This window comes from Chlamydomonas reinhardtii, chromosome 13 (assembly GCF_000002595.2).
Source record: "Chlamydomonas reinhardtii strain CC-503 cw92 mt+ chromosome 13, whole genome shotgun sequence".
NCBI lineage: Eukaryota > Viridiplantae > Chlorophyta > Chlorophyceae > Chlamydomonadales > Chlamydomonadaceae > Chlamydomonas > Chlamydomonas reinhardtii.
This window is the reverse complement of record NC_057016.1, coordinates 2,355,077-2,381,138: the sequence shown is the minus strand read 5'-3', so window position 1 is coordinate 2,381,138 and position 26,062 is coordinate 2,355,077. Positions and strand designations below refer to the sequence as shown.

The 26,062-nt window shown below is 65.6% G+C and overlaps 3 protein-coding genes across 3 annotated transcripts; all 3 read left to right on the top strand.

The window, feature by feature from the left end:
• The first annotated feature begins 17 nt into the window (after positions 1-17).
• On the top strand, positions 18-2,555 carry CHLRE_13g579450v5 (uncharacterized protein). Its single transcript, XM_043069528.1, has 5 exons — positions 18-749; positions 900-949; positions 1,122-1,214; positions 1,334-1,475; positions 1,628-2,555. The coding sequence occupies exons 1-5, from the start codon at positions 729-731 to the stop codon at positions 1,850-1,852; spliced, it is 531 nt and encodes a 176-aa protein (XP_042917503.1). The 5' UTR covers positions 18-728; the 3' UTR covers positions 1,853-2,555.
• Positions 2,556-3,117: 562 nt separating this feature from the next.
• Positions 3,118-20,833, top strand: CHLRE_13g579400v5 (uncharacterized protein). Its single transcript, XM_043069527.1, has 24 exons — positions 3,118-3,495; positions 3,655-3,754; positions 4,091-4,222; positions 4,784-4,853; positions 5,254-5,280; positions 5,578-5,738; positions 6,179-7,447; positions 7,713-9,143; positions 9,657-11,498; positions 11,780-12,004; positions 12,620-12,818; positions 13,484-13,556; positions 14,072-14,200; positions 14,526-14,663; positions 15,096-15,158; positions 15,589-15,652; positions 15,935-15,968; positions 16,299-16,400; positions 16,723-16,838; positions 17,264-17,396; positions 17,718-17,807; positions 18,410-18,507; positions 18,646-18,786; positions 19,227-20,833. Exons 1-24 carry the CDS (start codon positions 3,428-3,430, stop codon positions 19,236-19,238), a joined length of 6,717 nt encoding a protein of 2,238 aa, XP_042917502.1. The 5' UTR covers positions 3,118-3,427; the 3' UTR covers positions 19,239-20,833.
• Positions 20,834-20,997: 164 nt separating this feature from the next.
• On the top strand, positions 20,998-26,013 carry CHLRE_13g579350v5 (uncharacterized protein). The gene is made up of 4 exons (XM_043069526.1): positions 20,998-21,491; positions 21,647-21,678; positions 21,894-22,888; positions 23,095-26,013. Exons 1-4 carry the CDS (start codon positions 21,391-21,393, stop codon positions 25,252-25,254), a joined length of 3,288 nt encoding a protein of 1,095 aa, XP_042917501.1. The 5' UTR covers positions 20,998-21,390; the 3' UTR covers positions 25,255-26,013.
• Positions 26,014-26,062: the final 49 nt, after the last annotated feature.

Sequence of the window (26,062 nt, the reverse complement as noted above, 5' to 3'; positions counted from 1 at the left end):
CCACTATTTGACCATATGTAGTGACCTACCGGGAGCTTCTGCTCTCTGACTAGTCGCTTCTAGCAAGTTTCGATACCTGCTATACTATACGTGCTATAAAGGAGCTAAGGAATTTTAAACCGCAAAACCGCTTCGCTGGCGTCTTGACCCTTTCGGCGGGATGTGTTTACGCGCTCCCATGCTGTGCGCTGACAAAACACAGCAGTACGCATTACATAGACCATGCAATCGGCGCTGCCGACAGCGCGCTGGCTTCAGCCTTTGCCTGTGGCCGGCGTTGACTTGCGCTGGCGCCTTCGAGAGTGCGCTTGTTTGCGAACTACTCTCGCGCACATAAACGGCTACGGTCATTAAAGCGCCTAAACACCAGCTTCAATTTCGAATGGCTGACGCGGACGGAATGGAAGCCGTACCTCCGATTTGCCAATCGTTCCGCGCTATTTAGCCCTGTTGTCCCGCACTTGGCGGTATTATACCAAGCTTGGATACCTTACTCTAAACACTCTACGCGCTAACTTAGCCTTCTGTCGTCGTCGACTTCCCCGGTCAACCGAAGCTTCCATTCGAGGTGAGCAACGCGCTCGCTTTCACGCGGCGCGCATACTCTGCTGGCTTGAGATCTAGGTGTAGGATGGTTTGCGCTCTCATAGGAGTGCGAGCTCTGCAAGTGCCTGTCCGGCTCCCGCTCATGACCTCGCTGTTGACTTTGGCCGTGCGAGCCTAGGGCAATGTCGCAGTGCCCCACTCGCGCCTGTCTCTAGCTAGCCCAGCGATTTGGGTCCATTTCTCCGGCCGCGGTCGCGTTTGCGGACTGGGTCAGTGCGCAGACCTTCCGAAAGACGATGCCAGCTGGCGACGCTGACCCCCGCGCCCTGTTCACTGTTCTCCGTCGCTTGCAGATGGCGTCATCCATTGTGATGGGCGTTACCGCCCTGGTTTTCTGCACTTGGTGAGTGAACGCTTGGTCGCGCGAACGAGTCCGACCTTCCATTCGAGTCGCGCCAACTGGAGACTCAGGTTTATGAATTCTGTGGCCGCGTACGCGTGCTTTTACGTGTCACAAACATGGTTTGAGCATGCAATTTGACTTCGTTTTCGCACCCCCCCGTCTTCTTGCGCAGGGCTGTGTCGCTGGCGGGCCTTGCCTCTGTCCAGGACAAGTGTGAGTCCGGATGGTCGGATGCTCTTGGACTGGCCATCAACGGCTACTCCACGTAAGTTACTCGGCTTGCGCGTGGCCTGCATGCCAACTGCCAGCTTGCCTTTCGTCGGGTTCGCACCATCTGCTTCACCGTGTCTCATTTTCCGCTCCCCCCTCCGTTGCCTTCCGCAGTGGCCTTGCCTGCTACTCCTTCTTCCGCTACTACTGGTTCATCGTGAGCCTTGAGGTCTGCCTGATCTTTGGTCTGGCCGGTGTCCTTGCTTCCGGCGCCTACGCCAAGTTCCGCAACTCCTTCCTGGGCCTGTTCTGCGTGGTAAGAAGTGGCGATCACACTAGACTTACGGGCTGCCCATACCGTGCCGTACCCGTGCCTGTTTGCAAACGCGGTTGTTCACCTAAGCACGTGTTCCTGTACCATGTCCTGCTGATCCCGCCTTTCCCCGCTCCCTTGCTCCCTCCCTCCAGGCAACCCTGCTGTACATCCAGATGAGCGACACCTCCCTGACCACCGACACCTTGACTGCTGACGCTGCCCAGAGCCAGCTCAAGAACCGCGTGCGCACCTGGATCGCCGGCTCCATCATGACCGCCACCGTCAACTGCTTCCTGATCATCGCCCTGGGCATGACTGAGTCAGACGCTGCCCCCGCGGCCCACCACGCTGCCGAGGAGAAGGCCAACGCCGTCTAAGACTCTCCCATCTTGCTCGTGAAAAATAAATGGTCGGGTTGTTTCAGGCTGTGACCCGTGAGTACCCAGCTAGCTATCTTGATGGCGCTTGCCATGTGATCTCTTGAGTATTGCTACTAAAGCTGTGACTCGGCCGCATCCAGACGCGTACATAGGATACCGACTGACGCGCGTTATGCTTGACTAGGACTGAGGGGAGTGCACCAGCTGTGAGGCTTGCCCTGGCTATGATCATTCATGTGTGGTATTGATATGAAGAGCTTCATGCTCTGACGCCGTGCGGAAAGCATGTGTGGTGTGAGGCATGTGCGGTGCCGCACAGACTTTGACTGCACATAAGACTCCTGTCTTGCACCGGCACGTGGAAAGCAAAAGGGGTGCAAGGCATGCCATTGTTTAGGCTGCAAATGAAGGGAGGAATAAATGCCACCTGTAATGCCTGCAAGCGTGCACGAGCTGTGTCACTTCCATGGACGGGCGGGAGGGCTCGCCATCCACGGTCGAGTGGGCGATTCATTTAGGACAGGTGGGTTCACAGACAGGCGGATTCAGAACCGTGTCCAGACCGTGTTGAGAAGCTCTCGGCGACTGGCGCGCGACATGTAGGAGTTCAAATTGCGTGGGTTTAGGCTGTGCAGGAAGGATGGGTTATGGGTGACCCTCGGATGTGGGTCGAAGAGGGGTCCTGTAACCCGCCGCACGCATGCGCAACCCAAAGACATGAACAGGGTCGTGACCAGATTTTGGCCAGAAGCGGGGCCTGAGCCACAGGGCAACACAGCACAAGTGAGCCGCTCACGGTATCACATACTCAACTTGATGTACCACCTGCCGCGGCCTACGGGCCCACAGAGCGCGGATGCCCCTAGACGCCCCAACGGGGCTGCTTTACACGGTGTCGCCGGCACGCCACTGTCCTCAGCGCAGCGACGGCAGCGGCCCTACTCGCCTGCGTTGTGGCCTTGAAGTCCTGACTGCTAGCAACACGCGCGGCAGCATGCCGATGGAGGGCATGGCTCGTCACTTGGCCTCAAATTTCGAGCCTCTCGTGCGAAGACATGAAAGGAGGGGGGTCAGGTGGGACTGGAAAACGGAATTTTGAAGGTGATGATAGCGGGGTGGGGCGGGGTGGGGCGGGGTGGGCCGGTGGGGCCGGGTGGGGGAAGAGGGTGGGAGCCCTTGCCCCACAGTTCGCGGCTGTCGGCCGCGGTCGTGATCCCATACATATTGTTTGCACAATGTCCCTTCTCTGTTCTCAATGAGCTCTTGGTTCAGTCTTTGCTTTGACTAGTTAAACTTTCTAAAGGGCTTTCCTCGTTAGCTTTTCTTCGTTTCTACACTTCAGTCTCCGTTGTCGTTGCAATCATTTATCCTTAACGAAATGGCTTACAGATGCAAACAAATTCTTATGCAACTTTAATGCGACGCCTGTACTGGTGCAGAATCACGCCGCTCCGCGCGGCAAAGCAGTCTGGTTCACTCAAAATAGTGCAAGATGTTCTTACAAAGATGCAATTCATGAACTGAGTTAAGCATCGAGCCCTGACGGCTGGTCAAACCAAACCAGGAGGCACGATGAACACGACGCTGGGGCAGGCTTTCGAGTTCCCCTTCGTGGTCAGCGACAACCAGCTCAGAACCAGGTAGGCAAGGGGCCATCAACACACCACAGGCAAGAACATTGCGCTCCTGGCAGCGGGGCGCGCTGCTGGGCCCGACACTTGGCAGGGCGTGCCCCTCTGGCCATCCAGCGCACCCTTGCTCAACACTCCGACGCCCACACGCCACTCCGCCACTCGCAGCGCCATTCTCAACTTCGTGCTGGGCATGGTGTCGCTGCTGGTGTTTGTGTCGCTGCGCGGCACGCTGAGGAGCGTGGGCGGCGTGTACCAGCGCAGGAGGGTGAGTGACGGCGGCTGCGAACCCAGACAGTGGGCCACCTCCGCAGCTGGCAAGTTCGCTGGGCCCCAACATGAAGCAGACCACTGGCGCTGCAGAGGCCGCCGATGGCTGGCAACGCCCTTCCGCTAAGCCCGTGCTCGCTACTTTACGCTTGCCACTGCTGCTCGCGTGCCAACTTGACTGCCGTGCCGTAAGCATTTTCCGCCCGACCCACATCACACGCGCCACACACACACACACACACACACACACACGCACACACACACACACACACACACACACGCACACACACACACACACACACACACACACACACACACACACACACACACACAGGAGCTGATGGACTTGTTCCTGCAGCCACCGGCGCTGGCGCTGGGCGGGCTGAGGCAGGTCTGGAGCTGGGCGGCGGCGGTGCTGACGATGTCGGACACGGAGCTGGTGCGCTGCGCCGGGCTGGACGCGCTGGTGGGTTGGGATGGGTTCACTGGGTTTGGGTTGGGATTTGGGTTTGGGTTGGTGTCGGGTCGGAACAGCTGGGCCGTGTGTGTATATGTGTTTGTGGATGTGTGGATGTGGTGTCGTGCGGCGGGGGAGGCATGAGGCATCTTAGCATGTGGTAGAAAGGGCTGAGGGAGGGGCCATAACAGGGCATGTGCAGGTTGCGTTCGGTTCGGGACAATGGCTTGGCTTGGGGATGGCTGTGTGGGCAACAGACATAGCAGTTCGGCGAGCGGGTGTGTTGGGCGGGACGTGTCAAGGGCAGCGCATATGGGTTGGGTCGCGGTGTGAAAGAGAGAACAGCTGAAAAGGACAGGCAGCTGGAGTCGGAGCCCAATGCCAAGCTGGATTCTGGACAGGGCCCGGCGGCCCTGTAGTGCTCCGCTTTACGCGCTGCATGACTGCGCGGGCCGCAGGTCCCTTGCGTCCTCACCTCGTCCTACCTGCCTGGCCCTGATCCAAGGTTGTGGGCCCTCCCGCTCGCCCTCTCCCTCGCACCTGATCCTCTCGCCGCCCTCCCGCCCGCAGATCCTGAACCGCACCATCCTGATGGGGCTGCAGATGTTCTCGGTGCTCACAGTCATCAGCTCCGGCGTGTGTGAGTGTGTCGCGCGCGCGCGGGGGTTTCAGGCAGGGGTTTCAGGCAGCGTGGCTGGGCAGCCAAGTGGGTGGGTGGGTGGGTGGGTGGGAGCGGGCGTGGGGGGGCGGCTCGGCTCGGGGTATGCAGCGCTGCCTGGCTGGTTGGCCGTTTGCGGCTGTGGGTGCGGGTGCGGGTGCGGGTGTGGGTGCAGGGGCGGGTAGGGGTGCGGGTGCGGGTGGGTGTGGGTGTGGCCTGCTTTGCTGCGCAGGTGGCCGCTGGGGGCAGCCGCCACAGCAACAACCAGCACAGCGTGTAGCTCTTACGACCCTTGCGTGTGTGGCTGCAACTCGCACGCCCCTGTCGCTCTCACCCCTGCCGCTTATGCCTCCTGCCTGCCTGCGTGCCCCCCGTGTCGCAGTGCTGCCCATGTACTACAGTTTCGATGGTGAGCGGCACTCGGGGTCGTGGCGGGGCCGGAGAGCTCGACACCGGGCAGGACAGGGCAGGGCAGGGCAGGGCAGGGCAGGGCAGGGCAGGACAGGATAGCGAGGAGAGGGCGTGCCAAGACTGCACAGCCTGAGCCCCGAACGGCAGCACCTCAGCACAGCTGACTCGGCCTCCCATCTCCAGTCCTCAACCTTCATGTCCACCCACCCACCCTCTCCTCCCCCTGCTGGTTACTTTGCTACACTTCTCCGTACCAATCTTCGCACCCCTCTCCCCACCCCCGGCCCCCCTCCAGACATCGTGACGCACCGCATCCACCGCGGCACCAACGCCGCCGAGCTGTCCCGCACCACCATCTCCAACCTGCCCGCCGGCCACGACATCCTGTGGCTGCCCGCCGGCGTCACCTACATGGTGGTGGGCTACTGCTGCTGGGTGCTGCTGTGCCACTGCCAGGTGCGTGTGTGTGTGTGTGCGTGTGTGTGGGGTGGTAAATGGGGAGGTTTGCAAGGTTTCAACATTGGGGGCATACAAGAGGTGTGTGTGTGTGCGCGCGCGCGTGTGTGTGCGTGTGTGTGTGTGTTTGTGTGTGTGCGTGTGCGTGCGTGTGTGTGTGTGGGGGGGGGGGGTTGTTTACTCCAAACCCAATCAAAGCATTCCGCCCAGCCAGACCACAGAGCGCAAGAGAGGTGTGGCATTGACCATTGTCCTGGATGCCCTTGAATCATTGCCTGGGACGCCTTGAGCCTTTTGCTCCTCGGGAGCGCGTGTGCTTTCGTTTGCGTGTTTACGGGGGGCACGTGTGCGTGTGTGTGCATCTGCGCGTTGGCGTACACACACGCACGGTGACAGAGCCGACCACGTCCTTCACACCACCACCGCCACCCTGTCAACAGAGCTATGCCGAGCTGCGTGTGGCCTACATGCTGTGCCTGGACGCGGCGGGACCGCAGCACTACCAGCCGCGCCGGCCCCGGGCAACTGCTCTCGGGGGAGACGCGAACAACGGCGGCCTTGGCGGCGGCGGCGGCGGTTTTGGCGGCGGCGGCAGTGGCCTGGGTGGTGGCGGCGGGTCGGGGCAGCTGGGCCCGGGTATGGTCGCAGTGACAGGCATTGCGGGCCCGGCGGCGGGAGGGCTCGGCGGCGCGGGCGGCGGCGCGGGCGGCGGGGTGGGCGGGCTGGGGAGCCGGCGGGGCAGCGGAGCGCTGCTGGTCAGCGTCGGCGGAGCGGCGGCGCCAGGAGGAGGAGGGGCGGTAGCGGCAGTAGCAGCCGGCGGGCAGGGGGGCGCGGGGCTGGGCAGTAGCAGCTCACTCTCGCGGCTGCTGCAGCAGCACCAACAGCAACAGCAGCAGGCGGAGGTCCGCCGGCCAGGGCACGGACACGCGCGACACCACTCCTATGGCGGGCTAGGCGCTGGCGGCGGCGGCGGCGGCGGCGGTGACGGTGGGCTCGCGGCAGGCGACGGCGGCGCGGGCGCCACAGCGGTGGCGTCAGCGGCGGCAGGCGGCGGCGGTGTCAGCGCGGGCGGCGGCGCCGGCATCAGCAGGATGCGTGGCAGCGCCAGCGCCGCAAACCTGCACTCCCTAGCAGCCGGCGGCGGCGGCGGCGGCCACGCCGCCAGCCATGCCGGCCACGACGGACACGGCCTCGAACACGGCTACGGCCACGGCCACGGCCAATCCTCGGGCGCGCATCAGGGAGCCACGGGCCAGCACGGCGGCTCCGGCAACGTCCTGGCTCGGATGTCGTACGGCGCCTACGCCGCCGCGCCGCTCACACGGGCCACGGCGGCGGCGGCGGCGGGCGCGGCGGCGCCGCATTCGCATGGCGGCGGCGCCGCCGGCAGCAGCCTGCTGGTGCTGTCGGCGGCTCCGCCACCGCCGCCGCCACCTGCCGTAGACACGACCCGGAGCAGCCCCGACAGCCCGCAGGCTCATGACCGTGGCGACCGCGGCCGCGCTTCCTCCTCCCGTGGTGGTGGCGGCGGCGGCGGCGGCGGCGGAGGCGGCTGGCCGCTGTCTCCCAGTGACACGCGGGGCCTGCCGCTGGGTCAGCGGCTGCGTCTGGTGGCGCCGTGGCTGCGGCACGTGGTGGTGGCGGCGGCGGAGCGGGCGGCGCGGACCAAGGCCTGGGACAACATGGTGGCGTGCTTCAGCCCCACACGGGTGCGGGCCTGAGGGCAGGCAGCGCTGGGGGATGCGGTGTGACGGAGTGACGGAGGGGGCTTGTAGATACCAGCCCAAACTGTACCAAACCCAGTGCAATAGAGGGGGGGAGGAAAGGGGGAAGAGGAAGGGGCGGGATGGTTTGCACGTGCACAGGGATGGTGGAGCGACCTGGAGGGGTTGCGTGCAAGAGATCACGTGGCAGCGAGGATGTCTTCTATGTTCACTGACAGATCCTGCGTGCCTGATCTGTACGGTCTGACAGATGCTGGCAAAGGATCGCGAGGACTGGGCCCGGCAGCAGTTGGCGGCGGACAACGACCCCAACCCCCAACTGCCGCCCGTGCCGTCCGGCCAACCGCCGCCGCTAACCGCCATCCACGGCGGGCTGCTGATCGCCAGTGAGGACATGATCCTGGCCCTCATTGGCCGTACGGGCGGCGCGGACGGTTGCGGTTGGCAGTTGGGCGATGACCCGGCAGCGGCGGCGGCGGCAGCGGTTGGCAGCGGGGATGTGGCGGAGGCTGCGCTGGCGGCGGCGATTGCCGCGGCAATGTCTGGCGACGGCGCTGACAATACGGCGGCCGGTAGCGGTGATGTGGATGTAGAGGCGCAGGACTCGAAACCGCTGCTTGGCAGGGACTCACAGAGAAGCAGCGGCAGCGGCCCTGGCGGCGGCGCCGGCGGCCGCGGCGGCGCCGCAGGAGCCGGCGTCATAAAGACCCGCCGCGGCCGCAAGTGGCGCTATCTTTCTGCCGGCGGCGGCGGTGGCGATGGCGGTGGCGGCGGCGGCGGCAGCAGCGACGGCGAGGGGGTCACTGGCAGTGCTGGCGACGGCGCCGGACCCGGCAGTGGCGGCGGCGGCGGCGGTGGCGGCGGTGGGCTGACGTGGACCGGCAGTGCATTGGAACTGGCCAAGTGCCTAGGGCTGGGGCTGCGGCGCGGCGGCGGCGGCGGTGACGGCGCAGCCGGCAGTAGCAGCACCGCTGGTGGCAACGGTGCGGCCGGCAGCAGCAGCAGCGCCAGCAGCAGCAAGCCGCCGAATGGCGGCGCCGCAGCCGGCTGCCCCACCAATGGCAAGCACCATGCTAGCGACACCGAGCCCACCCAGGGCCGGGGCTGCGGCGCCGCGGCATGCACGAGCGGCAGTGGTGCTACAGCCGCTTTCGACGCCGGCTTTGGCGGCAGTAGCAGCGGCAGCCACGACGCGCCGGCGGTGTACCGCTACTGGGCGCCGGCAGCGGAGCAGCGCTGCTTCGGTCAGGCGTTGCGGCGGCGGCAGCGGCGGCACACGGCGGCGGTGGCGGCGGCGCTGGAGGGATTGGGGGCGGCGCTGCCGCCGGGTTTCACAGTCATGGACAACCGGGCCTACGACGCGTCACTGTCCCAAAGGCCGTCTTCTTTCGAGGCCGCTGCTACTGCCGCCGACAGCAATGCCGCTGCTACAGCTGCTGCGGGTGCTACTGCTGGCGACGGCAGCTCCCGCGGCGGCGGCGAGGGTGCGCACACCCGCTTGAACAGCGACCGCGATGGCCGTGGTAGCGACGGCGATGATCTGGATGAAATGCTGGCGGCGGCGGCGGAGGCGGCGGCGGAGGCGGCGGAGGCGGCGGACCCGGAGCGGCCCTGGACGGGGTGGCAGCAGCAACCGCTGGTGGTGGGGCGATGCAGCGCACGGCTGAGGCAGCTGCTCAAGGTGTGTGTGTGCGTGTATGTGTGCATGAGGGAGGGGGGGTTCAATCTGAACCAATCCCGCAGGGAAACAGTCGCGCTACAAGGAGAAATTGCTGGGGGGGGGGGGCGTGCGGCGCGGGGGCGAGCAGGGAGTGGGCATGGGAGTGGGTGTCTGTAGGGTGCGGTGGAGTAGGCAAGGGGGCGCGGGAAAGGGCGTGCGGGGCCCGCGGGCAGTCGGGCGGCCGGGCGACGAAGGGTTGGTCATGAACGTGGAAGTGTTGTGGCGGATGGGGCGAGAGCTTGCCGGCTTGTCAAGCTCTAGGAAATGGTGTGGGTGCAGGTTTTAACATATCCCCACCCATGCTCCTCGACGCCGTCCGGCGCTGAGCCTGCCTGCCGGTCCATGCAGTCCATGCACACCTACATACTGCTTTCCTGATACACACGCACACGCACACACACACACACACACACACACACACACACACACACACGCCTCAGCGGCCCTGTGCCTTTGTGCTTCCCTTGCACGCAGGTGCGCCACGGCGGCCGGGCGCACCTGGTGAACGCGCACCACTACGCCGTGCTTGTGCGCGACGTGGTGCTTCGCCCCGTGGAGCGGTTCGCGCTGTTCGGCTCGGGGATGGGGCTGGGCGCGCTGTTGCCAGGCGTGGAGCTGCAGGGGGAGGCGGAGGCGGGCGCGCGCGAGCGGCGGGAGGAGCGGGCGCGCGAGGCGGAGCGGGAGCGGGAGGCGGGCGGGGGGGCAGTAGGAGGGGGAGGGGGAGGGGAAGGTGGAGGAGGGAGCGGGCGTGGAGAGGGGGGCGCAGGGCTTGAAGCCACGCGGGACATGGAGCTTGCGGTGTTGACCAGTGCCGCCGCGGCCGCGGCGGCGGCGCCGCCGCCGCCTGCGGCGCCTGCGGTTCCTCGGGAGCAGCTGATCCGCACGCTGCTGCGGACGGCCTCAACCGCTTGGCGCGAGCCGCCGCCGCCGGCGCCGCCGCCGGAGGCCGACGGCGCCGTGGCCGCCTCTGGCGCTGACGTCAGCCAGCCCGGCGGCGGCGGGCCCGCTACAGCCGCCGCCGGCGCTGCTGCATCGTTCGCTCGGGCGTCGACGACGGGGGCTGTAGCAGGCCGCGGCGGCGGCGGCGGGGTCGGCGGCGGCGGCGGCGGCGGCGTGGTGCCGTACGGAGACATGGTGGGCGGCGGCGCAGTCGGCCGGACCGACTTCTTGCCGCGGCGGCGCTCCATTGGCGGCGCCAGCCCGCCGCCGCGCTGGCGCGGCAGTAGCACCGGCGATGGCGGCGGCGTCGGTGGCGGCGGCGGCGGCGGCGGCGGCGGCGGCGGCGGCGGCGGCGGCGTGCTCAGTCCCGCGGCCACGGGTGGCGGTGAAGGGAGCAGCCGGCGGGGTGCCTCTGGCGAGGATTCGGGTGCGGTTGCGTGTAGAGGCGGCGCTGGTGGCGCCGGCGGCGCCCGAGGGGCGGGGGAAGAGGAGGAAGAGGAAGAGGAGGAGGAGGCTGATGATGAGCATGACCCGTTGCTGTCACCGGGAAGCGGGGAGGAGGGCTGGGAGGAGGGCGATGGAGGCACGCGGCCGAGAGGCAGGGAGCAGCGCCGGCGGCGGCGGCGGAGACCGCTCGTTGGCGGCACAAGTGAGTTGCCTCTTCGGGAACGCGCGACGCTGCTGGCTCGCGAGCTGGCGGGCAATGGCGGCGGAGGCGGCGGAGGTGGCCGGCGGCCCGGCGGTAGCGGCAGTGGCGGCGGCGCACACCGCACGCCGCCGTCCGCGGCGTCGCCGGCGCCAGCGGCTCTGGAGCTGACGTCACTGCGTTGGGAGGAGGAGAGGGGGGAAGGCGGGAGCCACGCGTGCCCGGCGGCGGCGGGAAATTCGGCGTTTGCGGCGGCTGGCAGGGAGGAGCTTGGGTTGGGGTTGGGGTTGGGTCCGTTTGCGTCGCCGTCCGGGCGGCAAGCAAGCGCGCTGGCGGCCGCGGAGGCGCGTCAGCGTCAACAAGAGCCTGCGTCGCAAGACGCTACAGCCCTCGACAGCTTGGGACTGGGCGTATCGCTTCCACCCGACGGCGTTGGCGCGGGAGCGTGCGGGGCTTCAAACGCCGCCACCGCCGCAGCGGCAGCCGAGACGGGACGGCGGCGAGCCGGGGCCGCCCCGTCTGCTGCGGCCGCGGCCGCCGCCGCCGCGGCAACGGTGGCGGCGGCGGCGGTGGAGGCGGCCGGTGGCACCTGTTTAGGCCCAGTGCCGACGCCGCCGCCGGTTATGGAGGTGCCGTACGACGATAGCGAAGAGGCGGCGGCGGTTGCGTCGTACTTCTCACAGCTGTTCCCGGACAGCTTCCAGCGACTGGTGCCGGTCTGCAACCACCGGGTGGGAGGGGCGAGGGGCGGGGGTTGTAGTACCAGCCCAAACTACTCCAAACCCGACGAAAACGAGCGGAGGGGCTGAGGCGGGGACAGATTGGCTAGGAACTTTGTGAACTGGGATGCCTCGGGTTGGGTGTAGGGCGTGGGCGATACGGGTAATTATACATGTGTTGCATTCAACAGGCGCGTCCATGATCCACGAATAGCACTCGTTGGCCGCGTCTGTCTGCGGGTCTGTCTGTCTGCCTGTTCCCACACTCGCGACCCTTGCCCTACATCGTGCAGTCGGTGGACGAGCTACTGTTTCAATGGACGAGCGCCATGGGCCAACTGTCTGCGGCGCTGCTAAACGCACACGTGGCGATGCGCTCCGCCGCCGCCACCGCCGGTGGTGGTGGTGGTGGGACGAGCAAAGGGGCAGCCGGCAAAGCCCTGGGCGCTGCCGGCGGTGGCGGCGGCGGCGGGAGCGCTGGCGGCGAGGTGGCGGCGCCGCCGCGTCACCACATGCAGGCAAGTCGGATGTGCGCGAGCTCTTGAGACACACATACACACACACGCACACGCACACGCACATGCAATTTTGGGCGGGCTTTGGTTTGTTGTTTTGACACACGTGCATTCGTAGTCCCCTGCTCCCCTCCTCCACCACCTCCCCCTGTACCTTTCTGCGGAGCGCCCGCCTCCTACACTCCAACGAAGCACACACACACACACACACACACACACACACACACACACACACACACACACACACACACACACACACACACACACACACACACACACACACACACACACATGGTCTCGGCTCGGCAGGTCGGTCGGCTGCGGTAAGTATACTCTGAAGGTAATCCGCGGCCGTAATTCTGCATCGCATACACTGTCCTACGCGTAATGTTTTCCTTGTGCTCTTTAACACACACACACACACACATACACACACACCACACCAAGGCCCTCCCAAACCGAAACAACACAGCGACCCGCCTCCTCCTCCTCCTCCTCCTCTTGCTCCTCCTCCTCCTCCTTCCCCTTCCACGCCTCGCCTCCCACCCCCGTCTCCCGCTCCCCCTACCACATCCTTAACCAATCATGAACGTCCCCCCGCCCCCACCCCACCCCCAGGCCATCCGCCGCGCCGCCGCGGCCGTGCGGCGCCTGCAGCAGCGCATCCTCCTGGAGCGGGCCCGCGCGCTGCGGCGCCCCACCCGCCGAGCCTACGTGGCGCTGTTCTCCACGCAGCGCGACGCGGCGGCGGCGGCGCAGTGCTCCCCGCTGGCGCCGCCCTCCACTTCGCAGCCGCTGCACTTCCGGGCCTGCGCGGGTGGGTGCGGGTGCGGGTGGTGTGGTGTGGGTGGTGTGGGGTGAGTGGTGTGAGTGCGTGGTGGGGTGGTGTGAGTGCGTGGTGTGGGTGGTGTGCGTGCGTGGTGTGCGCGGTGTGGGTGGTGTGTGTGTGTGTGTGTGTGTGGTTGCGTGGTGTGGGTGGTGTGGGTGGGTGGGTGTGGTTGCGTTGTGTGGGTGGTGTGGGTGCTGGTATGGGTGGCACGGCAGGGCGGTTGGCAGGGTGCGGCGGCGTGGTTGCAGGGAGACGGAGGGGTTGGGAGTGAAGAACGCCGGGGGCTTGCGGGCTTGGAAAGGAGTTCACTGTGACCAGTGGGTTGGGGGCTGCGTTCGTAGCTGCGGGATGTCAGGGTGCATCCAGGTAGACCGTCCTTCCGCCCGACTCGCCAACCCGTCGCTGAGTCCCGTTGGAATGCCCTGACTTTCGCACTGCATTCTGGTTGGGAGGCAGTTCCTTGACATTGGGGCGTGTTTCTTTGGGCTCGTATCAGGTACCTTTCGGCGGGTCTACGCGCTGTAGCTGGCTGCTGAACTTCACGGGCATCGGTAGTAACGCGCCTGCTGTACTGCTGTTTCTGCGCCTTCATTTCCTAATCGATCATGGATTTTTAACCCCCAACCCCCCGTTCACGCCCCCACCTGCCGCAGCCCCGCCGCCCGACGCCGTGTACTGGCCGGCGTTGTGGACCCTGCCCACCAGCAGGGCCGCCCGAGTGCTCATGTGAGGGGGGCGTGCGAGGGAAGTTGTGTGTGTGTGTGTGTGTGTGTGTGTGTGTGTGTGTGTGTGTGTGTGTGTGTGTGTGTGTGTGTGTGTGTGTGTGTGCATGTGTCTGTGTGTGTGTGTGTGTGTATGTGTGTGTGTGTGTGTGTGTGTGTGTGCATGTGTCTGTGTGCATGTGTCTGTGTGTGTGTGTGTGTGTGTGTGTGTGTGTGTGTGTGTGTGTGTGTGTGTGTGTGTCTCAGGAACACGGGGAATGGGAAACGCAAAACGTGTATGCGTGTGTGCGTGTGTGTCTGTGTGTGCGTGTGTGTCTGTGTGTGCGTGTATGTGTGTGCGTGTATGTGGTGGTGGTGGGCAGCAGTGCAGAAGCGCCGTTTAGGAGCGCTGTGCATTTTAGTGGCGGTGCCCAATGGACCCTTTGATTACATCACACACACACACACACACACACACACAGTAAATACTGACCACCCGTTCTCCGCCACAAACAAACACACGCACGCACACGCGCACAGGTCGGCGCCGCTGCTGGCTGTGCTGTTCTTCCCCATCGGCGCGCTGACCGGCGCCCTGGCCAACCTGCCCGTGGCGGTGTGCGGCGGCACCCCCGAGCTAAACCGCCTGTACTGGCCCTGGTTCTGCAGGTGGGCGCGCGTGTGTTTGGGGGGGGGGGGCGCCTGTGTGTGTGTGTATGTGTGGGTGTGTATGTGTGTGTGCCTGTGTGTGGGTGTGTGAGTGTGTATGTGTGTGTGTGCCTGTGTGTGTGTATGTGTGTGTGTGTGTGTGTGTGTGTGTGTGTGTGTGTGTGCCTGTGTGTGTATGTGTCTACGGTATACACCATCGCACATGTGTCAGGATGCGCTGCCGTGTGCCAGGAGCAAAAGGCAATACCTCAGAGCAAACAAGGTCCCGCACTCCCTCCCCCTCCCCCCTCCCCCCTCCCTCTGCCCCTCCCCCCACCCCCTGCAGTCACCAGCAGCACCACAGCTGGGCCAGCCGCCTGTCCAAGGCCGCGCTGACGGGGGTGCTGCCCGCGCTTGTCAGCCTGGGCTGGAACGCCTGGGTCATGCCGCAGGCGCTGTACCTGCTGTCGGCCATACAGAGCAGGTGGGGGCGGAGGGGTGTGTGTGTGTGTGTTCAAGAGCACAAGGAAAACATTGCGCAAAGACAGTGTATGCGATGCAGCAAAGCGACGGTTTACGGATGTTACGGATGTTACCAACCGGAAATCGCGCAACCCCCGCTGTGTGTATGTGTGTGTGGGGGGTGGGGGGGTGGGGGGTGCAGGACGGAGTAGGTAAAGGGGGGGGGTGCAAGGAGATGGGTGTGGGTGTGTGGTTATGGGGTTATGTGATTGTGGGTGTGGGTGCTGGGTGTGGGTGTGCGGGTGCAGCTGGGTGTGAGGGCGCATGGTCTCGCAAGTCTGTGCCGGTACGTTGTGGCCGCTACTAATCTGCATGTGTGGTAACAACGCGTCTGGCTACGCCTTCACTTCTTAAACAAGCATGAATGTAACCCCCCCTTTTGCTACGTGGGCAGGTGTGTGTCGCTGCCGGCCATGGACCGCCAGATGAGCCGCTGGTTCTTCTGGTGGAGCCTGCTGTGAGTGGGGAGGGAGGGACGTGTATATGTGTACTTATGTTTTGGGTGGTGTGGTGCGGCGCACAGGGCGGCGTGCCGGTGGCTCCCGGATGCCGGCTGGCCGGGAGGCAGCGCGCCGTGCCCTCCGGCGACACCCCATGTGTCGTGTTGATGCCTGACTCGGCACAACCCGCTTCTCATGCAACTTGCGGGACATAAGGAGGTGGACTGGTGGAGGGGCGAGGGGGCAGGAGGCAGGGACCTCTTTTGCCTGTCATATTGCATCTCGCATCTCCCGCATCAACACCGTCATGTTCTGCCCGCCATCCCTTCCCCAGCCCCCTCACCCCTCTCAACCAGCCACGCACCCCCGCCCCCCCCCCACACCCCACACCTCTCACCCCCTGTCGCCCCCTCTCACCCCTCTCATCCCTCTCACCCCCCCCCTCAGCAACATGTTCCTGGGCGCGGTGGTGGGCGGCGGCGTGTTCCAACAGCTGGGCGCATACCTCAAGGTGGGGGTGGGGACGAGAGGGAGGGAGGGGGAGTGGGAGTGAGAGGGAGTGGGAGGGAGAGAGGAAGGGAGTGGGAGGGAGATAGGAAGGGAGTGGGAGGGAGGGAGGGAGGAAGGGAGTGGGAGGGAGGGAGGGAGTGCGAGGGAAAGAGGGAGAGGGAGGGAGGCCCGGAATGCTTGCTCCATGCTGAGGTTGCTGGGTGTCCGCCGCCGCTCATCGCGCCAATCCTGAAGTGGTCCCCATCCACCAATCCGGCCAACGCAACGCCACGTGTGTCCACAGGACCCGGGCAAACTGCTCCTGCGCATTGGCACAGGTAAGGACTGCCGGTATCGTGTGAACGGGATCAGCCTCAGCCTTGGCGAGGAGGGCCTGATGCGAGATGCGTCGTGGGTGATGCCCCATGTGCGACCGCACTCACTGCACACACACACACACACACACACACACACACACACACACTGCGTAACTCCGGCGGCGTCTGGGCGGGCTTTCGTTTCGTTTTTATTAACACACACTCTGCACGTTGGGGTGCGCCCACGCCGAATGCGCCGCCACTGATCTTGCCACCCAGCTGCTTGCTGCCCCGCTCCCACCGTTCTCACCACCAACCCGCATGTAACCGCCGGCTCCCATTTGCCTGCAGCCCTGCCCACCGCCTCCAACTTCTTCCTGCACTACACTCTCACCCGCGGCCTCTACTCCAACTGGCTGCGCATAGCCTGGCCGCACCTGGGCCACATGGCGGGTGAGGGCCGGGCTCCGTGGGGCGAGCAGTTGGGGCGGAAGGGGAGTGGGGGGTTGCATTCATGATGGGGGGCGGGCGGAGGGGGCGGGCAGGGGTGGGGGCCTGGGCGGCAGAGACTACGTAGTGAGGCCCGGAATCTCCCTCTTGTTGGGAATGGTGCAAACAACGCGCCCCTCCCCGCCCGTTGCCTGCCTGCCTGACGGACCACACCGGCCTCTCTGCCTACCTGCCCTTGCCTCCGCCTCCGCCTACCTGCGTCCGCCCCTGCCCACCTACGCACCTACCCACCTACCTACCTACCTGCCTACCTGCCTGCTCGCAGGCGGCGCGCTGCGCGGGCTGGCGGGCGCCGCACTGCCGCGCTCGCTGCAGGACGTGTGGGCCGCGCACAGCCCGCCCGGCTACCGCTTCGCGTCGTTCTACAACGGCATCCTGCAGGTGGCGCCTGAGGGGGAAGGGGGTGGGGGCGGGGGTGGGGGTTGGGGGGGGGGGGGGTAGCCGCCCATGTGAAGAACGGAGTGGTTGTATGTCCTGGGTGGGGCGCGGGGACGGGGCCGGGGCGGGGGCGAGCGCCGGTGTGCGGCGGATGCGAAGGTGCTTGTAGCCGTAAGTACGGGAAGGCGGTGTGCCCACGAGCTATGCCGTATACCGCCCTTGGTCCATGGCGGCAGGTCGGCGGGGGCCTGCGCTCCTCTCCACCAAGATTCGTATATGGCCTACACCTTACTCCTCCTTAGACCGGATGCGAAGCGCGAACGCGCATCTCCACGCACACCTCCACCCACACCTCGCCCGCCTCTCCCTACACTCAACTTCTCTGTACCATCTTTGCAACCTCCCCCGCCTCTCCCCACCTCTTTCAGACGCTGATGGTGGGGCTGGCCTACGCGGTCACGGCGCCGCTTATCGCGCCCATTGCGCTGCTGTTCTTCGCCACCGCCTACATCACCTGGCGCTATGCGGTCATCTACATCTACGAGCGACAGTACGAGTCGGGTGCGTGGCGGCGGCAGCCGGCAGCTTGGCGGGTGTTTCCGTTTCCACCCATGCACAATAAGGAAGAACAAGAGGCACGCGAAGACGCGTGACAAAACACGTCGGCGGAAGTTTGCGGGGGGAGGGGGACGGGCGACTTGGTTGTGTGGACACCGCGGACGCAGCGCCAGGAGCGCGCGACTCCTTGATGAGGGGCAATCGACCCATCGCATTGCGGCACCGACTACCTAGTACCGTACCTATCACGTGCACTTTTGAAACCCAAGCCCCCACCCTGCCACCCGCGGCCCCCCTCCCAAACACACGCACGCACACGAACAGGCGGCTCCATGTTCCCCGTGGTGTTTGACCACCTGGTGGGCTACCTGCTGGTGGCCGAGATATTCACAGGGGCTGTGCTGCTGACCAATGGTGGGTTCTGGTCTGGTCTAGTGTGGTATGGTTTCCCTGGTCTGGTGTGGTGTAGTGTAGTTTGTGTGGATGCGGGGCGGGCTGGTTGGCGGCCGTCGAGGTGTTAGGGATGGGAAATTCTCTCAAGAGGCGGAGACGGGTTACGATGCATGATGGGTACCCGCCGTATGCTCCTGTGTCCCCCCATGCGACGCGGCATCGGTTTGGCCTGGTACCGTACTCAGCACTGACAAGTCCACCCACACACACACAAGTCGCGGGAATACGGGAATTAGGCGTGCTGGGTAAACGTTGTTTAGCGCGCCCAGGGTGCGGAGCATGGACGCATACAGGTGCATCGCGGGGTCAGGCCGAATGGTCGCCCGTGGGGTTACAGGCTTATCGCGGGTAAGTATGACTACCTGGGTGACGACAACCACGCGACGCTCGGTAAATTGGTAGGTATCCGTAAGTAACTCCGGCGTCGTCTGGGCGGGCTTTCGTTTCGTTTTTAACACAAGTCGCTCCACCTCATTACACGTCGCCCCCACCCACGCCAACCCGCCCACCCTTCTTATTGGACCATGAATCCCCCCATGTAATCCCCCCATGTAACCCCCCAGGCGCCTGGGTCCAGGCCGCCATCATTTGGTGCTCCCTCACCCCCGCGCTGGTCACCTTTCGCCGCTTCTGCGTCAACCGGTACCTGTGGCCGCTGGAGGTGCGGATGATGCGGAGCTACCGTATGGCGTGCGTGTCTGAGTGAGGGCTGTGTCACAAAGCACAGCGTGTTTGCGCAGTGTGTGTATCAGTGTATGTTAACGCCCCGCCCCGCCCCTAACCACCACCACCGCCACAGCACCCGCCGCTGTCGCTGGCGATGGCGGCGCCGCCGGCCGCCGTGGACCCGGCGGTGTTCATGCCGCCGGCGCTGCGGGAGGGCTGCGCGGGCTGGTACCCCGAGAGCGGCAAGGTGTGGGAGCAGTACGGCATACCCAAGGTGGGAGCGCGCGCGTATGGGCGTGTGTGGGTGCACGCGTTCGTGTGATGTAGGACGGAACACGCATGTGTGTGAGAAAGAGTGTGTGTGTGTGTATGTGTGCGTGTGTGTGTGTGTGCGTGTGTGTGTGTGTGTGTGTGTGTGCGTGTATGCTTGCGTGGGATGAATGAGGCGGGTGCATTCAAGCCTGCACAGGGCGGTGTATATCAATATGTCATGCCTCCCTGCACCTGCGCCCGCATGTGCTGTGGGCGTGTGGGCCGGAGGACCCGGGCGCGGGTGCCTGTCGTGGGCCGGTGCGGGCACGTGCAGCGCATCCACCGCGGTCGGGGCGGGGCGGGACTTTCCCATTCTCCACAGCCTGTTGTGCACAGGTGCACCGTAGCTTCCTTGAGCCGACAGGACAACCCCCACTCCACACTCTCGTGACCTCCGTGCAGTACGTCGTGTGAGTAGCACCTGGCCTGGGGGCGTTGCCTCCCTGGCAGCGCTGCCGCTCCCTGGCGACGCTCCCTCCATGGCGGCGCTCCCTCCATGGCGGCGCTCCACTTTGGCGCACCGTGGGTTGCGTGACAGCTATGCAAGTACACTGACAGCGGGGGGCGGCGGCTCGGCGGCGGCCCATGGGGCCATGTATGAACCTGCTGCCGTGGCCCCCTGCGGTTTTGGCAGGCCGTGGCAACGCCCCGCCACGGACATACGCGGGCTGGGGCCCTGGGGATGGCGGCGCTGTGTGGCCGCGTGTGTGGTGCAGCATCCACGGCTGTGTTGCGTGAGGGAGGGCGTGTGGCGCGGTCCGGGTACTGGTCGCGGTGTGGATGCGGCGGCGTTGCCGGGGGGTGCGAGCCTGCGAGGGCGGCTGCGCCGGGTGTTGGGCGCTTGCGATTGACACGGCCCCAGGGCTGATGCGTCGGTGCAGCAGCAGGAGCGCACCGGGGTGTGGATGTTCACCGTACTTGCGGGCTGGGGCCCAGGTTTGGAGGTGGCGGGTGTTGAATGTTGGGAGGATTTGCGGGGACCGGAGCCCAGCGGGTATGGGGGAGAGCGCACGGGGGCATGCTGCCCCCGTACACACGCGGCACGCAGCCAGCAACGGGCCAACGGCTGCGTCGCCCGAGGTTGTGTTGCGGTCATTCGGCAATGGGTGGCTTGGCGCCATACGGTGTGCGCGCGTGCGGCCATACGGTGTGTTACGCTTGACCCCTGCGGTGCGGCACGATACGTGTGGCTGGAGCCGGGATAACGGTGCTGGGGGCCGAGGGCGCGCCCCCACACCGCCAGCACCAGCAGCGGCCGCAAGTGTCAGATAAGGTGGCTGTAGGGACACGCGCGGTAAGACCCCCCGCCCCAGATAGTATTTGCCAATTGAGTTTGGACAAATGGGCGCGTTGGTCAGTGATCACAACGCTGTCAGCGCAAACGCTCGCTGGCAGGTGTGCCTGCAGTCGGGACACGTAGTTGTAGTTATAAAGAGTTGTCGATCAGGGCACGGCGGATGCGCGAGGTGGGGGCCGCAAAAGCCAAGTACTGCCCAGTGTGGAGTGTGAACCATTGTGAACGTGCAGTTATCGCGTAATCGATACTTGACATGTTGTGGAGGTCCTTAAACTTAAATTTTAATCGGCTGTATCAATAGTACAGCTTATACAGCTTATTACGTCTCCGCCTGCGCAAACTTGCCACTTTGCGGTTGATGTGGCCGACATTCCGGTCCATTAAGGGAGACCAAGCGACCAGTTCAGAGCCGTGTAGCCTGCGGCGGTCTGCGTGAACATCGATACAGCTGTGACGACGTGGCACCATTCTGCGCCAATGGTAAACCCGTCACAGCGATGCTGGGGGGCGCCTATTACTCACAGTTCGGCGGGGTAGTGGTTGCAGTTGCACGGGCATTGAAAATTTCACCTGAGACCCTTTCCCGGCTGATGCGATCCAGCCTACACTAGCGTGAAGCGGGGGCTGGCAGTCTCCAAGCAGCAATGTCAGTGTACGTCGGTGTACCACACGTACATTGAGGCGTCGAGGCACATCGAGGTATCTCGAAGCATCTCCTTGGCCGTGGCGCGGGTGGAGGCGGGGCGCTTGGGCGCCGGGGGGAGGGGCCGGGGGGAGGGGCCGTTTTGAGTCTGCGAACTCGCTCGTCGAAGGTCCCACGTGCGTGGTCTCGGAGTCACTTGACTTGCGCTGTTTCGCCCTACCGGCAGCCGAATATTAAAGGAATTAGTTTCTGATATTTAACCTTACTCGCTGGCGCAGTCACGGCCGCGAACTCGCAGCCCAGGCATGAGGAAACTCCAGTTGACTGCTGACACCTGACACCGCTTATGCTGTGCTCAGAGCACCTACACATCAACACGCAAGGGTCTTATAGTATATCACTTTAAAACGCGTGCCTGTCGCGGTCTGAGTGAGGCAGTCCCGCCTAGAGTTTCCGCAAAGGCCCGGCAAGTTGTGTGCTCTAGTCCCAATCAATCAATAGAGCTACGGCGCAGTGCTATCGCCTTGACTCCAGTTTGTGATACGGCGCTCGGTGGCTAAGAAATCCGGATACTGGGCCCTTTTGGTGTCGTTACCAAGTCGTCATAGCTAAAAGGCCTGCAAAGCATGTCTGGGGAGCTTTGGGGCTCCGCTGACGGGGGAATGCTGGGAAATGCGCTCTCCATGTCAAGCGAGAGGCAGGACCGCAGCCTAAAGCATATGGAAAGGTATGTGCGTAAAGAACTGGAAGGACCGAATGTACTTTGTCCCAAGCACCGCGCAAAGCCAAAGGTTGCGGTCTTTCTGACGTCGTCGGCGAACCGACTGGCTATCGCCGCGCTCTCATCTGATCGACCCCCATTTTTCTTTAACCGGCTTACAGTCGACACGCGGCAGCGCCTGCCCTAAGTTCAGGTGCGAGCAGAACTTTCGACGCCCGCATCAATGCGCACGCCCGGCGCCGCGATGGCCCCACCTGAGTTCAGACGAAGCTATAACAGCGCAGCGCTGTCTGCGCCTGCTAGCCTAGAACCCGCTCATTTTGCGCGTGTGGCTCGACTGAACATTTCGGCGGGCTACCACAAAAACCTCAGACTCGGCCCTGTTTCCGCTGCCTGTCGCGTTTGCAGGCTCGCAGACCATTTCTGAATTTGAGCGCGCGGAGCAGCTGTTTCGGCTTGCGGGGCCTCGCCAAGCCGGCGAAAGCGTGGCAGTCTTCAGGCCGGTGGCGCCGCACGGCGCGGTCGAAACAGCTCAGGCCGCCCCTGCCAACGATTGCTCAGGCAGCTTGATCGCGCTGTCGCGTGACGGCTCGGAATGCAGCGGCTCCGGCTCCGGCGCGCCCAGCATCGACACCACCAACACCACCTGCTGCGACGACAACGCCATCAGCCGCAGCGGCTGGAGCGACGTGCCCCCGCCGCGCGCCCTCGCCGGCCTGATGCTGCCGCCCAGCGCCGCCTCCCCCGCCCCCGCCTCCGCCGCCGGAGCTGCGGCTGGCGGCGGCGCCTGCGGCGGGGTTGTGGCCGTGTTCAACGCGGGCTCGGTGCTGTCGCGCAACGGCATGACTGAGGCCTTCGAGGACAGTGGCGAGGCCGTGTTGATGATTGGCGAGGATGTCGGTTCCGATGCCGAGCAGCTGTCGCGCTACAGCCCCGCCGACAACGCCGTCTTTGGCGCCGCCGCCAGTGCTACAGCTGCTGTCGCTGAGGCGGGCGGCGCCGCCGCTGCCAGGTCAGCATCCTCAAACCTGGCCGACTCAGACGCCTGCAGCGACGCCTCGGCCCCCGCTGCGCCCGCTGCTGCTGCTGCTACTGCTGCTGACGCTGCTACTGCCGACATGCCGGAACCCGCCGAGGCTGAGGCCGCCGCCACGCTTGGCGCTGACAGCAAGGCTGGCGGGCAGGCCACTGACGCCGGGGCCACCCAGGCCGCTGACGGCACCGCTGCGGTTGCTGCGGCCGTTGAGGTGCCTGGTGACGAGGACGGGCCCTTCGCGCCGCGGCCTTTCGCCGCCGGCGACGTGCGCCTGGCTCGCATGCTGATGGCTGTGGCGCAGGCCACGGGCGCCAGTGCGCCGCAGCTGCTGCAGCAGCTCCTCAACTTCGCGCCTGAGGACTACCAGGTGCGGGACCGGGTGCCGGTGCGTGGCGACATGCGGTCATGGACATCTTTTGATGTCTCCATTGTACGGTATGCAGGATGAGCCATTTCCTGATTTGAGCTGGTTTTGCCGCCGGCCGCTGTGTTGCATGCTTTTTTGTTATGTGGTCGGTCCACCTCCCCGCCACCTCCGCCCCCACAACCCGCCGCCCCCGCCCGCCCCCGCAGGAGCTGGTGGCTGCGATGGCCGAGAGCGGCTGCAGCGCTGTGCACCACATCGCCTCGATGCTGCACAATCTGCGCACCATGGCCGAAGAGGCCATAGCCGACAGCATCGCGCCGCCGCCGCCCGGCCACGGCAACGGCAACGGCAAGAGCGGCGGCGCATCGCGCGGCGGCGCCGCCGCCAAGAGCACGCCGGAGTCCGAGGCCGAGGCGCGCGCGGCGGCGGAGGCGCTGCGTGTGTCGGTCATGGAGCACTACAACCGCGTCGTCACCCGCCTTGTACACACCGCCCTCGCGCTTCTGGAGCCAGGCGCGGTGGCGGCGCTCGCCGCGTCTACCCATGCCGCCACCGGCGGAAGCGGCATCGGCAGCGGCGCCGCCGCGCGCTTCCTGAACAGCATTGTGCCGCCGCCGCCCCCGCCGCCGCCGCGCCACCGGACGCCGGCAGAGGGTGCAGCAGCGGCAGGCGCGGGAGCCGCGCCTCCGCCGCCACCGCCGCGCGGCGGCGCCGTCTGCAGCCCCGCCGCCGTCAGTCCGTTCAACGGCGGCGCCCACGCCGGTCACAACCGCGGCCGCGCCGCCACTAGCAGCGGCCTGGGCGCCCTCGGTCGCGCCGCCGCAAACAGCGGCGCCGACGCTGGCGGCGGCTCCGGCTCGGTCCAGAGTGGCCCGCAGCCGGCGCTGCGCCTCGGCGAGGTGGCGGGAGCGCCGCCGCCGCCGCCGCCGCCTTCTTCCTCGTCTGGCCCGGACGCCGCAGACCTGGTGGAGCACGTGGTGCGTGCCGTGGCCGAGCACCTGGGCGCGGGCACGGCGGCGGAGGTGGCGGAGGCGCTGGCGGCAAGCGGCATGACGTCGCGCGGCGCCGCCTTCGCCGCCGCCGCCGCCGGCGCGGCGCCGCCCGCCCCCGGCGGTGAGGCTGAGTCGCTGTCGATGCTGCACCGCGTCCGCAGCGCGTCCGTCTCCTCCTCCTCGGCCGCCGCCGCCGCCGCGGCCTCGCAGCACGCCGGCCACCGCGGGTTGGGTTCGGCCAGCGGCAGCGCCAGCGTGGGTGTTGGCGGCGGCAGTGTCGCGCCGCTGCAGCGCCCGCGCAACGCCACCGCGGGCTCGCGCCCGCTGGCGGCTGTGCCCATGCTGGACGCCGCCGCCGCCGCCATGCTGCCGACGCTGGACCTGCCCAGCCCCGCGGCGCCCACCTACCGGCCCGTGTCGCTCATGCCCACACCCAACACGCCTACGCCGCAGCAGCAGATGCATCTGGGCCACAATGGCGGCGCCGCCGCCGCCATGCGCGCCACGCTTGCATCGCCGGCGCTGGCGCCGGCGGCGCCATCGCTGGGCCTGGGCGGCGGCGGCGGGAACCTGAACGAGCGCCTGCACACACGGGTGGCGTCTGGCAGCTATGATGCATTGGCGGCGGCCGCAGCCGCTGCTCAGCAGCAGCAGCAGCAATTGCAGCTAATGGACATGCTGGCGGCGATGGCCGACGGCGGCGCCGCCGCCGGCATGGGCTGGCCCGGCAGTGGCGGCGCTGCCACTGCGGACGTCACGTCCACCGCAGCCATGTTGGCCGCGGCGGCGGCCGCTTCCCACTCCTCTTCGCCGGATCCGTACGGCCTGACCGCAGCTATGCAGCAGCAGGCGTCTTCTATGGCGGCGGGCGGTGGCGGGCAGGCCGCGTTGTCGGCGCTTGCTTGGTCCGCGGCGGCAGGGCTGCCGCTGACGGCGCAACAGCAGCAGCAGCTCCAGCAACTGCACCAGCTGCAGGGCCGGCAGCAGCAGCAGCAGCAACACATGGTGGCGCAGCCTCGCGTGTACCACCACCAGGCCCAGCACCTGCAGCAGCAGCAACAGCAACAGCAACAACACATGCAGCACTACCACCACCGGCAGGGCCAGCGGCAGGCGTCACCCTACGCCGCGGCGGCTGTTGCGGCGGCGATGCAGCACCAGCAGCACCAGCTGCAGCAGCAACAACAACAACAACTGGCTGCAGCCGGTCTTCTGTCTGCGGTAAGCGCGCCTGCCGCCATTCCAAGTAACGCCGTCAGCGCTGCCGCGGCTGCATGGCTGCAGCAGCAGCAGCAACCGTTCGGGGGCGCGGCAGGCGGCGGCGCTGGCTTTGTGGACCCGCAAATGCAACTTCATTATGGCTGGGGCATTTAGTTGTCATTCAATCCTATTGTAGGAAAAGCACTCATCATGTGCTGTGCCAGGGCCAGAGCTCTAGAGCTTCTCTTCTTTATTTGCTTTCTCGCATCCAAGCCCGGAACGATAGCGCGGGTTGCAGGCGCATGTTAGATAGCATGTCTACATGTCTCTTTAGCATTTATATGTGCGCTGCGACCTTCCTTTGCTTTCGGCGCCTGGCTTGGTTTGCAAAATGCGATTGCGTGCTGGCTCATTGCACGCCACACGCTATTGGCATTAGCAGGCTGGATTACTGAGGCATGTATTTGCATGCGCTGTGATCGAGACCGGTGTGGAGGTTCCTGCTGACGATGTTGATGTATGGACAGTAGGGGCGGTCAAGGGCACTGGGGGCGCAGCCCTCGAGCTGCCTCCTGCTCTGGGCGTGGACTCCTGAAATGAGGGTACAGGCAGTGGACGAGTTTGAATGATTGTTGATGGTGACTCGCGGAGAATTTGAACAGCGGGTATTCTGTATCCCGTCCGCGGCCTGCCAGTATAAGCTGGAGGCCGGATTTATTGAGAAGCTGGCGTGTGGTGGCGCAAGGAGCGTCACGCGGTTGGGACACAGTTTCTGTTGGTTAACCGACGCCGCATTGACGTGGCACCCGGTCTTCATACTTCCGCTGTACTGTCAGGCGGGAGCCAGCCCCCGCCCATTAATTGCAGAACTGCCCCCAAACGGGTTTTCTGGTACCAGCACACGCACTGCCCTGATATAAGATGCCATACGCATAGGACGCTTTGTTTGGTCACATGCCACACCTTTTGCCGCAGTAGGGGT

Excerpts from the sequence above, each read along its gene's own strand:
- CHLRE_13g579450v5 (XM_043069528.1), top strand. The coding sequence starts at position 729 with ATGTCGCAGTGCCCCACTCGC. Across the intron at positions 950-1,121 it reads GCCCTGGTTTTCTGCACTTG|GGCTGTGTCGCTGGCGGGCC; the intron begins GTGAGTGAACGC and ends CTTCTTGCGCAG. Across the intron at positions 1,476-1,627 it reads TCCTGGGCCTGTTCTGCGTG|GCAACCCTGCTGTACATCCA; the intron begins GTAAGAAGTGGC and ends CCCTCCCTCCAG.
- CHLRE_13g579400v5 (XM_043069527.1), top strand. The coding sequence starts at position 3,428 with ATGAACACGACGCTGGGGCAGGCTTTCGAGTTCCCCTTCGTGGTCAGC. Across the intron at positions 3,496-3,654 it reads GACAACCAGCTCAGAACCAG|CGCCATTCTCAACTTCGTGC; the intron begins GTAGGCAAGGGG and ends CGCCACTCGCAG. Across the intron at positions 16,401-16,722 it reads GCACCTGGGCCACATGGCGG|GCGGCGCGCTGCGCGGGCTG; the intron begins GTGAGGGCCGGG and ends GCCTGCTCGCAG.
- CHLRE_13g579350v5 (XM_043069526.1), top strand. The coding sequence starts at position 21,391 with ATGTCTGGGGAGCTTTGGGGCTCCGCTGACGGGGGAATGCTGGGAAAT. Across the intron at positions 21,492-21,646 it reads AGCCTAAAGCATATGGAAAG|TCGACACGCGGCAGCGCCTG; the intron begins GTATGTGCGTAA and ends ACCGGCTTACAG. Across the intron at positions 22,889-23,094 it reads TCGCGCCTGAGGACTACCAG|GAGCTGGTGGCTGCGATGGC; the intron begins GTGCGGGACCGG and ends CCGCCCCCGCAG.